The sequence below is a fragment of the Coenobita brevimanus genome, chromosome 82 (genome assembly GCF_032717465.1).
Source record: "Coenobita brevimanus isolate Jiangsu-jjx chromosome 82, ASM3271746v2, whole genome shotgun sequence".
In the NCBI taxonomy this organism is placed as follows: Eukaryota; Metazoa; Arthropoda; class Malacostraca; order Decapoda; family Coenobitidae; genus Coenobita; species Coenobita brevimanus.
Window position 1 is genome coordinate 17,214,864 of NC_137035.1, and position 17,729 is coordinate 17,232,592.

The following is a 17,729-nucleotide window of genomic DNA, read 5'->3' on the forward strand; positions in this document are numbered from 1 at the left end:
AGTAAGTTTATTTCATATGACAAAGATCTCAAACCCCTATCAGTTCAGGTGAATGCCAGGTGTCATCAGACCGGAGGGATGCTTTGACTAGTAACCAAAAAGAATTGTTCCTTCCTCTTAAGTAAGACTCATTGAATTTCATGTAACCACAGCTTAGTATTCATCATGTGAGAGTGGCCTGGTTCTGTCAATTGAAAACAAACTGCCTATAGTATCACACCATTTACCCATCATAATGTATTTAGAGGTTTGCTTTCATGAGTGGACGGAGGTACTTGTAGTAAGCTTGTGGCACGTCAGTCTTGTTCAGTGGACTCTTCAGTGCCTCATCATACAATCTAAGGGCAAGAAAAGAAAAAACAGTGAATGGTGATACTGAGGTTCTGAGATGAAGAAATGCATACATCCTTTACTGTCCCATCAATACTGTAGGGGCCGAGGGTTAGGTTGTTCCGTCTTGATATCTATGGCAAGAGTGACTAGACTCTAACCCCAGAGTGGCAGTATATTAGCAGTAAATCCCAACCATCCCCCAGATTTAAAGCCTTATGTACCACATGCTGTTAGATGGTGCATCGTAACTCACGCACTACCAGGTGTCCATTTGTTGGCTATATGGTTACCAAACAACATGCAGTACTAAATGGTGTCCGGCTGTATGAAGCATTTGTTTTGTTACTCAGGTGTAGAGTAAACTGAAGAGAAACTTGTAGATGGATATATTAAAAATGGGTGAACAAATGGATAAAATACAAGACCGTACCTCATACGTGTGATATCTCTGTGATGCACAACTCTTGTGATAACCTCTGGGCTAGTACATGATCTCTGTGTTTGGCTCTTCTCTACCTTAATCATAACGCCAAATGAGAAATGTTACCAGAGCTAAGTTGTTCATACAAAGAATTGGGTTGGTTGGGTCTTCCATGCTGGTAACTTTCTTTGCATCACATCAGGCTAGCCAATATATTCATACATAAAAATGATGCCGCTTTCCACTTAAGAAATCTCCCATATTGAGGTTTGCCATTGTATTCGTACAACTGATGTTTTCTTTGGACTGGAAGCTAAACCAAGTGTCAAAACCAGGTAATTACTTAATAACAGTTCCTGGAAGTTGTTGGGGAAAAAAGATATTTGAGATACATAACAATATTTGTATTAGTATGAGAGTCTCAGCTTGGACACTGTGCACAGTCAATACCAAGTGTCTGTATTTGTGACTGAATGTTTCCTGTCTAGTTACCAAGCATGCAGACAGATTTCCCTCTCATAGTAGTACCTCCCAGGGTTGATGATAGATGTTCATCTACAAATGTGCAAGAAGTGGCGATGTGACAGGTCAGCCAACAAAAGGGTGGTGGTTTTGGTTGCATCTGATGAGAGGAATGCAGAAGCAGTATCACAGTGCTTTCTGTTTGAACGATCTTGGAGGGAGTCCACCATGCGACATGAGGCATTACAAACCAGAGACAAGGACCATTGCACACACTCCTCACCTGTGTGAGTCTGGGATGATTCTTACCACCACCCATTTTAATGGATGAATTGTAACACCATTGGCTTGATGGGTCTTTCTATAAATGTATCCATATTACCTGGATACATGTGAAATATGAATCTATTGCAATACAAAGAATTTTTAAATCTTTTTAGATGCTGAAATATTGAGAGATCAGATACCATAACATTTTATATTTTACAGTTGAGACTGCAATCAGTCCACATAAACTTACTTTTATTACACAGTACCTCATGAAAGTATATTCTTGCAGATATCTTAGGTCCTTGCCAAAATATCATATATTTTTCTAAATGGGTGCTGTAAATTTTGGGAAACTGGCAAATGTATCTTATGCATGCACTCTTTTTGTAATTTACTGAACGTTTACATGCTAAAAAATAATAAAAAATATATATATATACAACAAGAACTTAAAGGTAGTACAGTTACTCATTTTGGCTCTAAGTACTGCAAAAACTGAGGGGAAAAAGCGAATCCTGACCTCTGATACACATTGCCATCCCAAGCCCCAAGTGTGGAGCCAAGGAAGTGGTCTGGGATGTCAAATGCATCTACAATGTTGACTGCCTGTGGGCGGAGGCTCTTCAGTACCTCGCACACCTCCTTCTCCAGGTTACCCACCATATTAGTGTCCAAGGCTCCACACTGAGGAAACAAAGCATATTTAGTCCTGTAAAGTCATGCATGTGGTGGCACAAATATGACCAGGTGGTGGAGTTGGTCACTTAAATAAATGCCCCCCATTTCTTCTACTATATCTCCCTAAAAGAAAATAGTGGACTGCAGAAGAAGGGTAATTTTAGTTTATGGTCCACAGGATTCAAATTCAGATGAATCGGGTTTTAACTAGTACTGCTACTACTACACTGATCTTCAATCCAGTATGGTAGCTGGATCAGACTAGAGACCCTACAGAAAGAGGACCTCTAGATCAGACAACACTGCCATACTAGACTAATTCTGTACTGAACAAATAATAAACCTCATGGGGAAATTATTTAGATGAGACAAGACCTAATTCAGGGCACAGATTTTCATAGAATGGTGTAAATAGAGATAGGTAAGCACAAAAAATGCTGTTCATCCATCCATCCATCATCCAATCTTATATTGCCCCATGAGGAGTGTAGGAGCCTGGGGCTAGGCAAGCTGGTCCTGACATATAAGATGAGAGTGATCAGCGTCACTCATCCCTGTGTGGCATTACATGAGCAATAAACCCCAACCGCCCCTTGGATAAAAGCCTTCACCAGCTCAATCCGACTGGAGCGCCATAATTGCCCACTAAACCATCAGTTGCCAAAATTTGGCTATATGGTTACCACCCAGGGGTAGTAAATGGTTTCCTGGTGTACAGGAAACCATTTGGCTTGTCACTCAGTGTAGAGTCACCCACAGGCAGAAGGAAGAGGAAAGAATGAAGGAAAGAAAAACAGAGGAGGGAGCGTAAAGTTACCTATAGGCAGAAGGACGAGGAAAGAATGAAGGAAAGAAAGACAGAAGAGGATGAAAGGAAAGAAGGATGGAGGAGAGGAAAGGGTGGACACCCAAGAGCAGCACTGCATTAAGTGAGTGGATGGTGAGTCCCCCACCAACCACCTTTTTAACTTAGATATTGAAATACTTACCCTGAGATTATTGCATAGTACAGTAAATACGGGCAGGTTGCAGGCATGCATACTTACATGAATATGTTTTTTGCTTCAAAAATTATGGGGGGGGGGGGAAAGTAGATGAAAACAGTTGTTGAGACTCGCAGGAAGATTGAGATTGACTACATAGAGTCAGTTATGGAAGATTGATTTTAACATTAGTAAATGAAATGGGCATAAGTAAGAGAAGACCAAACTGGAATTACATACTGGGAATGGAGTTCTCAGTAAAGTCAGTCAGAAGAAAGATTTGGGTTTAATAATACAGGAGGGATTATTGCCAGAGATGAATATAAGTAAGATAATTAGTAGAGCATATAATATGTTGATTAACATAAAGAACAGCATTTAATGATATGAGCGAAGAAATGCTAGGTAAACTGACGATGAGAATGGTAGGTCCAAGATTGGAATATGCCGCTTTGGTGTGGTGTCCCCACTTAAAGAAACGTATAAGTAGAGAAAGTTCAAGGAGTGACTGCAAAAATTATACCAAGCATAAGAGATTTGCAGAATGAAGAGTGATTGGAAAGGTTGAAACTGACCACATTACAGGAACAAAAATAATGAGGAGATATGATAATGAGGTACAAGTGTGTGCATGGTATAAAGAACATTGATAGAGAAGATTATATCCTCAGTGATGAGAGGAGAACGAGAGGACATAATTTTAAATTAAAGATACCATCTTGCTTGGGTGTTGTAAGAAAGTATAGCTTTCCATCCATCCTCCATCATCCAATCCTACTTTGCCCCTTAAGAAGCGTAGGAGCCCAGGGCTAGGCAAGTTGGTCCTGGCATTTAAGATCAGAGTGACCAGCCTCACTCATCCTTGAGTGGCATCACGTGAGCCATAAACCCCAGTCACCCCTTGGATAGAAACCTTCAACGGCTCAATCCGACTGGAGCGCCGTAATTACCCAGTAATCCACCAGGCACCATAATGTGGTTATATGGTTACCACCCAGCATAGTCTATGGTTTCCTGGTGTACAGGAAACCATTTGGATTGTCATTCAGTGTAGGGTCACCCATAGCCAGAAGGAACAGAAAAGAATGAAGGAAAGAATGACAGAAGAGGGAGTGTAAAATCGCCCGTAGGCAGAAGGATGAGGAAAGAATGAAGTAAAGAAAGACAGAAGAGGAAGGAAGGAAAGAAGGGGGGAGGAGAGGAAAGGGCAGACACCAGAGAGCAGCACTACATCGAGTGAGTGGTTGGTGAGCGCCCCTCCAATAGAATTATAACCAAATGGAATAATTTTGAAGAAAATGTGATTTGTGAAAAGAATATTCATGCTTTCAAAGCAAAGTTGGATACTGTAGATATAACATTGGGTGCGGGATGGCACAAGCATAACACAAATCCTGTAGAACCCAGGTAGGCAAATACAAATAAGTACACACACACACACACACACACACACACACACGGTGAACCATCAAGGACGCACACTGCTGCGCTCCAGTACTGGACATACCTAATAGTACAGGTAAACCCTGGTTTAACGATGCAATTTGTTAAGTAAAAACCCATCGTTAGGCAGATATAGGGATACATTTTTGAGCCTTGGGTTCCCCCCCTCCCGAGACCCAGACCCACCTAAATGAGTCCAAAAACAGGTTTCTAGCTAACCTAAACCCCTATATAGCTAAAAAACAAGTTAAACTAACCCTAAAAGCAGTGTATAACTCACCAAAACCCAAAAATATAATCTGACAATCATCAAATATGAGTTTGGAATAAATCAGACTTACTATACTGTACCCCAAAATGACAATGTTCAACTCACCTATGACTAAAACACATTAATCTGTCTAAAAACAGTTTATAAATTAACCTATCTATCAATCTATCTATTGCCAGTCGCCTCAATCCCGTACGGGGTGGCCAGAAACAAATCGGCTCCACGTCGCCCTGTCCCCCGCCATTTCACTGCCCTGCTCCCAACTCACACCCCCCTCTCTCATATACCTCTCCACCCCATCTCTCCATCTCCTCCTCGGCCTCCCCCTTCCTCTCCCCCCCTCCACCTCACTCACATACACTCTCCTCGTCAGTCTCTCACCCTCCATCCTCTCCACATGGCCAAACCACCTCGGTGTGTTCCTCATAATGCTTCCTATCACATCCACATCCACACCACAACGCTCCTTTATACCCTCATTTGTCAGCCTGTCTCTCCATGTGACTCCATAGGCTCCTCTTAAATAACTCATTTCCACTGCTTTCACTCTTGACTTGTGTCCTTCCAATAACGTAAACACAAAATTTAAGTAAATTATCATCAAAATCAGTAAAAAAACTGAGCCCATCATTAAACCAGGGTTTGGCCATCATTAGGCAAGGTATGGTGGTATTTCAACCCCCATCGCTAAGCCGGGGTATCACATGTAGTGGTATCGTATTTCGAGGTACACCTGTATCTTTAAATGAGTCAAGCTCAGTACTGGGATAAATTAAGTGATGATTTAATATTGTGGAGCAAGTGTAAGCAAAGTAGTGCAGTCCAAAGAAAGTACACTCAAAACTCAGTTTAAGGGACCTCCATTTAAGGGATTTCGGATTTAAGGGACTCCATATTCTACCTGACAAACGGACAAGACCATTCAAAAATGATATGTACTGTCTAGGTTATACACATTAATGTGATTCTTCATAAGGTACCAGTAAAATAATAGTCGTAATCATACAAATAAGTGAAACAGTCATTGCATTTCATAATAAGATTGTCTTTATATGTAGTAAAACAATGGACATTTTCAAGTAAGGGACAAGTTGATTCCCCATTTAGTCCCTTAAATCAAGGTTTGAGTGCACTTAGTCCCTTAAATCGAGGTTTGAGTGCATACATCAAAAATCAGTAATCCAAGGAATTTGCTGAGGCAAGGCTAACATCAGCTGCCGTCATACCACCAAGGTGGGTAGCCGGGAGATCCCAGATTGTAAGTAAAAATTGTCTTTCTGTAAGATGGATTACTTTGCAGGAGTGACTCCAGTAGGTGAGAGAGGGCATAAACCTAAGACTAGGGGTAAAAGGAGAAAACAGAATGATGCATGCAGAGAAACATATAATAAATTAGTAGAGAAAGTAAATAAACTGGAGAAAGATTTTAATCTGCAAATAGTGGCTGTCAGAAAGAAACTATGCCTACAGAAGGAAAAAAATAAAGATTTGGTAAAGGAAATAAAAAGAAGAGACTCAACAATAGGTGAGTTGCCAGCTGAGACAGACTCTCTGACAAAGAAAACAGGTGAAATGGGATATACTGTGGTCAGCCATGAGAGATTTTTGGAGGAGTTCAAAAATCATAGATAAAATTAAGCAAGCATGCAGTCTGACAAAACAACACAGTGATATTGAAAAGAAGGTAACTCAGGCAAATGATTTGATGAGAAATTGCACAGATGAAGTACAGAGTACATATGCTGAGATGGTGAAAATGAAACAAGTTAAGAAACAAGGTCGAGGATAAAACCATAAGAATGGAAGTGAAAGAAATAAAAAACAGCTCAAAGCTAATTAAGGAGTCAGCTGAGATCAACAAGTCTGTCATAATCACTGGTATAGATGAAGAAGAAATAAGAAAGAATCTTAAGAGATCAAAATGAGATGGTAAATATAATGAACATAATGAAGGAAGTATCAAAGTACGTCTGTGAGGAATATATAGAGGAATACAAAAGACTAGAGAAATACGAGAAAAACAAGTCAAGGCCCCTAACCTTCCAAAGTGCCAACAACCTGAAGGAATCAGAGGAATTAATAAAAATATAGATAAAAAGATGCCTAACTCAGGAGGAATTGGGATTACTAAAGGAAAACAGGGAAGATGCAAAAACAAAAACTGAGGAAAAACAGAAGAGAGAGGTAAATTTTTTTACAATGTAGTAGGGTTAAAATTATGAGCAATAGCCATAATGTAGTTAAAATTATGAACAATAGCGATATTCAGAGATAAATAAACATTATGGTGCTAATCTGCATACATTCATTACGTTGCAAACATAGTACTTTTATACATCATATGATAGCTAAAAAGCTATACTTTCCTATGGCAGACAAAGAAATGTAACTGATTTATAAATAAATAACTGACATTGAAAGTAAAAGGAAGTCTTGATACTTATCTCATTATTCTCGTCGGCCATCCTAAATTCTTAGTCATTTATGTGAAATGTTTGTCTCCCTGTAAATATAAGGAAAATGCAATTATTTCAGTAAAAAACTATAAAATGTTATATTTAGATGAGCCTGCTACTTACCCAACAGGTGACTACAGATGACCCATCACCTGCGTCCTTGAGTCTCTGTCAATTCCATCACTGGCATCACTCCAAACATTTATTTTCTTTGTAAGTGGACTCATTTTCCATAGGAGAAGACATCTCCTTGTCACCAGTATCATTTGTCATCATGGTCACTCTCATAAATTGCATAATTATCCAAGTATGCGTTGTCACTTTCATGCGTTCTGCCTCAATTTTTTCTTCTCATTTCCGCAAACTTCTCGTGCATTTTTATAACTGAAAACAGCAATGTCAACACAATATTCTTAGCACATCGTTAACCTGATATCTTTATCTGTCTCTGCATGTCAGGAAATGTTATTTTGCATAGTTACCTATGAAATAAGATGAAATATATCACACATCGGCACTGCACTTCCCACGCAAGAAGCGACGGCGTCCATACTAAGTGTTTATATTTGGAAATAATCCCTGTATTTTGATTGGCTGCTGGCAGAAAAATGGCAGAATCAATGGGCCAATGATAACTCAAGACCCGGTGTGAGTGTCCCGAAGCACACACACATTCACCTAGCTGTGCTTACTGCGGAATTTGAACTGGGCCAGTGAGCCACGGATGGGGCCTCATGGAGTGTGGCTGGCAAGCCCAGAAATGGGCCTTTCGGAGTAAGGGAGTTAATACCGAATGTAAAAATGCAAAAGAGAAAAGATATTTGTTGTGGAATAGATACAGGTGACATAATAGTGAGAGGGAATATAACAACTATAAACAGGCAAGAAATTATTAAACAAGGATAAAGAGAGAAGCTCAGAGGCAGTTTGAGGAAGACATTATAAATAAATGTACTGATCATTTGAAGCTGTTTTACAGCTACATCCAAAGGAAAACTAAAGTCAGAGATAAAATACAATCCATCATGGATGAAGGGAAGATCTATATCAGTGAAGAAGATATTTGTGAAGTACTAAACGAAAAGTTCTTATCAGTTTTTACAGAAGAAAGTAGATTTGAGAGAAATGAAAAGAAACAAGCATGTCCACACATATCAAGAAATATAGGCATATCAGAACAAGAGGTCCAGGAAGATTTAAGTAAATTGGACAAAGGAAAAGCAAATGGTCCTGACGAGATTTCAGGTTGGGTAGTACATGAATGTGCAGAAGAGTTAAGCAGACCAATATATTTAACACCGCGTCCGGTGGCATGCATACATGACCTAGAGTTTCGCGGCATTGTTTGAATATTCCGCGGGTTATTTCCACCACATGCAACCACTGGCAACCCTCCTTCATGCATCCCAGTCACGCTCCAGTTGCCTGCTTACCTCCGTAATGGATAGACCTATGCAAATTTTCCTTGTGCCCAGACCCTTGGCCGAGCGCCAGCAGCTGCCAACTTCAACATCAATGAAGTCCAAAGGCCCAAAAAGAAAGGGCCTTAGTGATAATACGATAGGGAAACAACTTGACTTGGCATTATCATCAACTGTGAGTGGGGAAAGTGATTCTTCCTCTGAGGAATGCGACCTTGCCATGATGAGTGTCAAAATTTATGTATTGGATAAGGAGGGTGGCTCACATGAGTTTTCTACTGTGCGCCAATCGTTTCCCCCTATACGTTCATCTGCCAATTTTGATGATGGGAATGATTCAGAGGATATTGACAATCCTGGAGAGGGGGATATTGGCACTGTTGAGAAGATGGAAGAGGAGGTAGAGAGTGGAGAAAGGGAGGGAGGGGGGAGGAATCGCCGTAGGGCAAGCCTCGCACCAGCGCGTGACTCCAGTCCTACCATGGAATTTTCTACTCGACCTGTCACTACACTAGTCTCTTCATTAAGCACTCTACCAACCAGTCAACCTGTCACTTGTCCTGCTTTTCGATCTGCCTCACCACTTGCCTCGCCATGCCGCCCTGCCTTATCACATGCCTCAACAAGCTGACCTGCCTTGCAACACAACCCTGCCTCATCACCACAGCCAGGTACGTCTGGGTATGCAGATGCAGGTGCATGGCCACATTCATTTTATGGCAGCCAGACACGTGCCCATTGCTTGCTTTCACCATCGCCTTCACCACCAGGATCACCATCACCAACATCATCACCATCACTAGCATCATCACCATCACCACCACCATCACCTGCTTCATCAAGTGATTATACGCCAGATTCTCCACCACGGCACCCTGTTTGGTGCCGGGGCAGGGCACGGGGCAGGTCATGTTCATGGCAGGCAAAGCAGGGACCAAGGGTAAATATGATGGAAGCATTCACCTGGGAGAAACGGACGGGATTTCAGCACGATGTGCCTGTATTTGATGAGTTTAATGTAAGTGTGCAGCCTGAATTCCCTTGCAGTGCAACATCCACTTCTGCTGATTTTTTTATTGCTTTCCATCACCACAATAGTGATGGATATCATTGTACATGAAATCAGTTCATTCAGGGAATACTGCTGCAATTGGGGTGAACCCTCACACATTTATGAAAGTGCCAAGATGAAGGACTGGACACTGACAAATGTAAGTGAGATGTATGTTTGGCTTGCACTAACAGTGTTGATGCCACACTTAAAAAAACACAATATCCATGACTGCTGGTTGTTGGACGATATTGCTTCAACACCTCTGTTTGGAAAGTACATGCCACGGGACAGGTACCTTGACATCCTCTGGTACCTACATTTCTCTCCAACATAGGCCCACATCTGAACGATAGGTTATGGAAAATTCGCTGATTTTGGAAATGATGAAGGATAATATTTCAGACCATGCAAGAAGGTAGTTATCGATGAGTCACTTGTTCTTTTCAGGGGATGGCTTGCCTTCATACAGTACATACCATCAAAGAGGCATTGGTTTGGAATAAAGTTTTTTGTTTTGTGTGATTTCTAAACTGGCTTTGTGATATATTTTATTGTGTATACAGCAAGTGATGTGGAGTTATTGAAGGACAACCTCCATGGCTTCTCTGGTTCAGTTGTGAAGAAGCTCATGGACAGGTACAGTCGGCCACAGGAAAAAGTATACAGCTCTGGTCCCTTCTTGGAGGATTTTAATAAGTAACACTGCTCTTAACAGCACCAACAACTGAACGGAAAACGATCATCCTGAGCTGTTTCCCTTCCTATCTAATATAAAAACATCGGCCGAGAAAATGCTATACTTTTTGTGTCTATACTTCTCCCTTTGTATACTTTTCCCTGTGGCCGACTGTACTTCTGTGGCAAACATCCTGTTCACCAATAATTACTACATGGCGCCAAGTCTTGCAAAGTACCTGCAAGAACACAAAATCGGATCGTGTGGCACTATGCATGCAAAGAGGAAACATTGACCATCCATTCCCAAGGGCACCATGAAGGGGGAGTGTGGGACCTTGAAATCAGGTAAACTCCTTGCTATTCATTGGCACGATGAGCGAAAGATAAATGTCTTCTCCACAATCCATGACAGTACGTTGGTAAACACGGGCAAAGTTGATAAAAGAACGAGGCAGCCGGTCTTCAAGCCTGATGCAGTTATCGTCTGTAACAACAACATGCAACTCGTCGATAAATCTGATATGCAGATTGGCACCATCAACTGTCTGAGGTGCTGCTGTAAGTGGTACAAGAGGGCATTCTTACATGTACTTGACATCTGTGTACTGAGTGTCTTCATTCTTTACAAGCACATCACAGAGACAAGCACTTCTTTCAGACAGTTTGAGAAGGATGTAATTCACGGCCTCTTGCAGAGATATGGCCAAGTAGTGCCAGCTGGGAAATGGAGGCACAGTGCACAGCAACTGCCTGACAGACTGCAGTGCAGGGACTACCTCAGTAGGCATTACCTGGAAGTGCTTCCTCCAACAGCTGGAGGCAAAGAAGCCTTCCAGTGTTGCTATGTTTGCGCCAATTCATCTTGCCAACAACAGCAGTGCTGTATGATGAGGTGGTGGTGTGCTGAATGCCAGGTGGCACTGTGCCCCACCTATTTCTTTGAGTTCCACTCAAAGACCAAGTTGTAGAAGTCTGGGTCATATGTATAAGTTATGGTTAGTTTAGTACAAATGTGGGTTTTTGTGTAATTAGAAAAATTTCCTTTTACTGCTTTATGTATATTTATGAGAATAATGGAAGCAGAGAGTTTATGTCATGATGAAGTCAGTGCCTTATTTTTTACTGAAAGTTTTTGTGTCTGCATATTTGTTATGATGAAAAAGTACAAATCATAGGGAAAAAAATGTGTTATACACTCAACCCTCGGCTATAACAGGTTCCGCTATAGCATATCTCGCTATCATGCCTACATAAAAAACTACCCAAATACTTTTATCATGCACTAAATGCCTGCTATTTTGCACCACAAATGTTCGAAAATTTCAAAAAGGCCAGGCTCCAGAGCTCCTCCCAGCCAACAAAAGCTTCACTACGTGATTGGTCGTGTGAGGTCAGCGCCAGCCGAGCGCTGATTGACCGCCCGACCGAGTGTCCTGCCCGCCAAACCATTCAAGTGCTTACCCTCAGACCGTGAACAGTGATAGCAAGAAAAATAACCTTTTTTATGATAAGACCATGGCCAACGTACCCCCTCCCCGTCCCCCTACCATCACCCAACATAATGCTGCGGCACCTGGCAGGGAAATAAAGAAGAGGAAGAACCTATGTTATGCAGGTAAACTGGAAATGTGAAACTTACAAAGAATGGTGAGACCAAGCGAAGTGTGGGGGAAGAAACATAACATCAGTGAATCAAGTGTGAGGGGTATTTATAAGAATCATGATCACATCATAAAACATGCTCATTTTTAGACTATTCTATATTAATATGTGGTACCGTACAAAAAAGGTATCTTAAGGGTAAATAATGAGGTCATGGCACCAATTAGAATTATTACCATAAGTTCTTCAATTCGGCTATCATGGTTTCGGCTATAGCGCAGCCATAGCAGGACCAATTAGGAGTGATAGCCGAGGGTTGAGTGTAGTGGAAAATACAGTGAATTATGGACAGTATGTAAATAACTATTTTGTTCACAGTATTTTTTTTTAGGTTTTATGTAGTAGTAGTGGTAGTGGTAGTAGTAGTAGTAGTGGTAGTAGTAGTAGTAATAGTAATATTTGTAGTAGTTGTGGTAATACCCAGACCCCTAGTGGCACAGTGGTGCTAGAATCGAGTGACAGTGCAAGCCAAACATGTATGTGTGTGTGTGTGTGTGTGTGTGTGTGTGTGTGTGTGTGTGTGTGTGCATGTGTGTGCGTGTGTTATGACACTGGTGGAGGCTTGGTGGAGTGGTGGTGAGGCAAGAAGGCACATGGGGGTGTAGGTGGGCAAAGCCAGCCTGCCTCAAGGTCGTTTCTATAGTTACCGCTTTCACAGCTGCACTCATGCCACACTTTTGAAAAACCTACACAGAAATGGTGTTTGTGGTGGACTGCAGTCGTCTGGAAGTGTTATTATTGTGGAGGGCTTGTATAAGCCTTAGTTGTGCCACCGCACCTCAGCCACGAATACAGACACAGGCAAAAAGCAACAACAAAAGTTGCCCCATTTCCTTACTTTTCTCCCTGACTACACATATTTCACAGACAATCTGAGGCAATCAGCTTGAAGTTGAAGGATTGCTGAGTATTATGACATTTAATTTTTTATTTTTGGTTAGGTATTAACTGAGATATTAAAGATATAAAAAAGGTGATTTTTCTCTGAAATGCCTGCCTGGGAGAAGGGTTGGTGGAAATATATGCTCGAAGTGATGGGTTAATATTCAGGGAGTCCTTAAGACAGGGTAAGCTACCTGACAATTGGAAGAAAGAAACATTTTTCCCCTATTCAAGAAAGGAAGTAGACAAAATCCACTTTACCAGTATCAGTAACCAGTGTTGTAAGATATTAGAAAAGTTGATTAAAAATATTTGGGTAAATCAACTGGAAAAACATAATATGATAACAAAAAGACTATTTGGTTTTAGAAAAGGAAAATCATGTGTTAAATTTATTATATTATAATGACAGAGTTGCAGAAACACTACAGAAAAGAGAATGATGGGTAGAGTATCTATTTGGATTTCAAGAAGGCATTTGATAGAGTACCACACCAAAGACTTTTATGGAAACTGTACCATCAAGGAAGTAGCCAAGGCAACCTGTATTGCTGGCTGCAAGATTTTCTTAGAAAAAGGGAAATGAGAATAGAACTAAGAGGAAATTACTCATCATGGAGAGATGTGACTAGTGGGGTCCCACAGGGCTCAGTGCTGGCACCAATTATGTTTTTAGTACATATAAATGACACAGACAGTAACACTGGAAATGGAAGCTATCTAAATATGCTTGCTGATAGATGCAAAAACACAAAGGAGAATTACAAATGCAGACTCTTGAAGAATGCTAGAAGAAGAATTAAATAAGTTTCTTGAATGGAGCAGTAGATGGCAAATGAAATTCAGTATGGACAAATGCCTTGTAACCAAGTTTGGTAAAAGTGCAAAAAAGACCAGACTGGGATTATAAGCTAGGAAATTCAACCCTACACATAACAGAAGAGGAGGACCTTGAAATGATTATTAATAACAGGCTATCTTTGGCTGACCACATCAACGAGGAAGTCCAAAACATGTACACACTGCATGCAAAAATGAGAGTAGCATTCATATATATAAATGAAGACTTGCTGAGGAAGGTAATCACATCATTCATTAAACCAACCCTGGAGTATGTATCAGTAGTCTGCAATCCACATCTCAAATAACACATAGATAAGATTGAAAAGGAACAAAGGGCTGCAACAATATTAGCACCAAACTTAAAGGATCTAAGATGTGAAGAAAGACTTGAAAAATTGAACGTACCAACATTACAAGAGAGAAGGAAAAGAGGAAACATGATTATGCTGTATAAATGCATCACAGGAAAAGAGAAAATAGATATAAATGAGTATATAACCTATGGGGAATCTAAAGCAAGAGGACACTGCAAAAAATGCATAAAAAGAAGGGAGAAAAAGACATAAGAGAATTCAGTTTCCCAAATAGAAGAATTACAGTAATTAGTGGAATGCATTACCGAATGAAACGGTGATGTCAAAACTTTATAAATTTAAAGATATGTATGATAAAAATGGTTCAAAACACAGGATAGTACAACCGTGACTCATTCCTGTAAAGATACAATTAGGTAAGAATACACGCACACAAACACACACGCACACACACACACACACACAGCTGGCACAGTGGTAACATTCTCGCTTGCCATCTGGTAGACGGGAGTTCGCGCCTCGCTCAGGTTGCGAAAAGTTTCACTGACGAAGTGGGTGGTTACTGTCCCCCTTGAGCAAGGGGATGGGTGTGTGTATGTGTGAAGGTTACAGCCTTGCTCTTAGATCGGACTATATGAGCTCTCAGCTCCCTTCTGGGAGGGTAAAAGCTGACGATCACGGCCATCAAGTGATCTTGACCGACCCAGTGAATTACACACACACACACTGTGAAACTGCAGGAGAGCCCCTTTGCACAGAATTTACAATTGTATTTTTTTTTCTATTACACTGATTAAGATTGTGATTTAAAGTTACAAAAGTGCTTAGTTTTGAAGATATCAACTACACAACCATTGTTTTACACACAAACTGAGGCAAGTGGCCACCCGCCATGTCAGCAGCAGAGCTAATCTTCCACTAATCTTTTGTCCTTGCTAACCTAACCTAATATTACCTAACATCATCATCATCAGCCATTTGAGTGTCCACTGCAGGACCGGCCTATCCCGACCGAAGTGGGGACAATACAGCCAATGTATCTCTACCAAGTGGTTTTAGGCTGTCTGGTAGAGATTGTATATAGGGTGAGAAGTGCTTGTAAGTGTAATTGTAGTGTTGCAGTGGCTTTGGATGTGTGTGTAGTCTGTGAACCAAATGTAATCAGTCCATGCAAGCCAACTGGGTGCAAGCATACTTTATAGTAAGCAACACTGGTTCAACCACAGCACCCCTTATGTCCGCCAAAGCAGTACGTGGCCAGGAGAACACTCCCAAAGTTTCTTACCCTGGCGGAGCGCGAACCCTGGTTCTCCCATGTATGAAAACGCACGCTTTACCACTGTACCACAGAGGCCATGACCTGATCTAAGCAAACTTAATTTGACCTAACTGAAATTATTTGAGGGCAAATGAATTTCAGATCCAAATTGATCCACTGTCCTCTGTCTGTAGGATGTCACTGCAAATGTCAACAAACCTAACTTGGTATTCTTTAGTAATATAATGTTATATCTGCAGTATTTGGGTGTCATAATTGAATTGTATAATGATGAAAGATAATCCCTGTCAAAATCTTCATTTATTGAAGGGAGCTTTCCTGCAGTTTCTCCAAAAATGTTTACTTATTATACTGATACACAGATGAGTACAGCAATAAAAACGGTGAAGATAAACACCACTGAGAATGCAGTTATTCTGGCTGTGTTTATGCTGCCTTGATATAGAAACGGAAAATGTTTGTGGACTAGCAAGTAGCTTGAACAGTCCGTGTTACATGAAAGAGATGTATTCTTAAATGTCATTTCATATATCTATATATGATACATATATGTATGTACTGTATAATACATATGTACACTGTAATTTGTGGTAAACAGGCAAATGCACCTCATAGGTGGCAAAGGAACTTTAATAGGCAATTTCCTGTACATAACACTGGCTTGACAGCAGAACAGAATATCAGGAAAGTGACATGTAATGAGGACTTTCTGTATTGTAAATAACTACAAAATGATTAAAGTATATAAAGTGAGCTGTTATATCTCACTTTTGTGGTCTTTTTCTGTTATTAAGTCCTAAGTAATTAAGAAAAAATTACCAATTAAAGCTCCATTGCCGATCTGCTGATTTCCTAGTTTATAGTGTCAGTTTAGTGGAAACATTTGTGATATATTGGAACATTTAATTGAAGGAACGTTATGCTAGAAAGCATCAAAAAGACCATGAGATTGGCCATGATTAGAAAATGAAGACTGAGACAGACTAGGAGGGTGTATGTGAGGAAGATGGAGAAGGGGAGGGGGAGACCAAGGATGACATGGAGGGATGGGATGGAGAGGTATACGAGAGAGTTGGTAGATGACAGCCTGAAGGTGGACTGGGTGACATGGAGATAATTCATTAGATGCCACCCATTTTGTGATGAAGGCTTCTGGCTATAGATATAGATAAACAGGCTGTACCAGTTCAAAAGACAATGTTGTAGTATCGTGGAAAACATCACTTGACATACAATTATGGCTTACTGTAACACACTGAGTAACTTACCCTGATGAGGAGACCTGAAGCACTGACAGAATGGTGGAGAAGATAGAGGCGACACAGCTGCCCCAACACCTCCCTAACTCCATGACTGGCATCTTTGCTTATATCTTCAACCTTCTTCACAAAAGCCTCACACATAAAGTATCGCGTATGAATCTGCAGTTGGGAGAGAGGTAGTGGGTTATTACGAGTGAGTGAGTGAAGCGAGCGAGCCAAGGACACTGTTGGTGTGTGGCCAGAAAATTACTATGGGCAGCCTGGTCTGACTGTCACTTTTATCAGAGGTTAGTAACTGTTTTCCTGGTAAAGCTAGAGCAATTTTTTTTTTTTTTTTTCCCTAGATGCAAGGGCAATCATTTTCATTTTGTCTTTATGATTCACACAACCATTATTGCACCATAACATTGTGCAAAAGGGAGAACAATTACAAAGGCTCCCTTGTTCATTACATGTGAAAATGAACTTCATACTGGTAATACAAGCTGAATAAGACTATCAGAAAATAACATAAAGACAATAAGTCACGTACATAAATACGTAACTTGAAAAAAATGTGCAGTGGTGACAATCTAGGATTGAACCGCTCTCAGTTAAACAGTACTGTATTCCATTTTCACTAAAAATATAACCGGATTCCCATCCGTCCAGTCAGTTTAATAAACTCATCTTTCCATTTCAGGTGACTTTACAGTGAGTGACAAGCTTGATGGTTTCATGTAAGTCAGGAAACCATTTACAGTGCTGGGTGGTAAGCACATAACCAATCCATATGTGTCTCCTACATGTCAGCAAGTGGATTGATGGAGGGTTAGTGCCCCTTCCTTTAAAACAACTAACCCAAAGACTAATGGCCACCCCTTATGGGATTATGGCATCTGGCTAAAGATAGAATGGAATAGGTTATTCTGATGTTATTATGAACCTCATCAGTTATAAATATACTTAGTGCCTTACATGACATATGAAACTGGGAGTCAACATGCACAGAGTTTTGTGGGTGCATGATAGGTTTCT

General features: G+C 40.6%; 1 protein-coding gene across 1 annotated transcript in view; it reads right to left on the bottom strand.

Annotated features, from left to right (window-relative positions):
• Positions 1-241: 241 nt before the first annotated feature.
• Positions 242-17,729, bottom strand: part of LOC145409684 (peroxisomal acyl-coenzyme A oxidase 1-like) — a 148,753-nt gene continuing 131,265 nt past the window's right edge. The window contains exons 10-12 of the mRNA XM_080280037.1: positions 16,719-16,871; positions 2,007-2,170; positions 242-338 (exon numbers count right to left, since the gene is read on the bottom strand). Of these exons, the coding sequence (XP_080136163.1) occupies positions 242-338; positions 2,007-2,170; positions 16,719-16,871 (414 nt within the window). The remainder of the gene's footprint in view (positions 339-2,006; positions 2,171-16,718; positions 16,872-17,729) is intronic.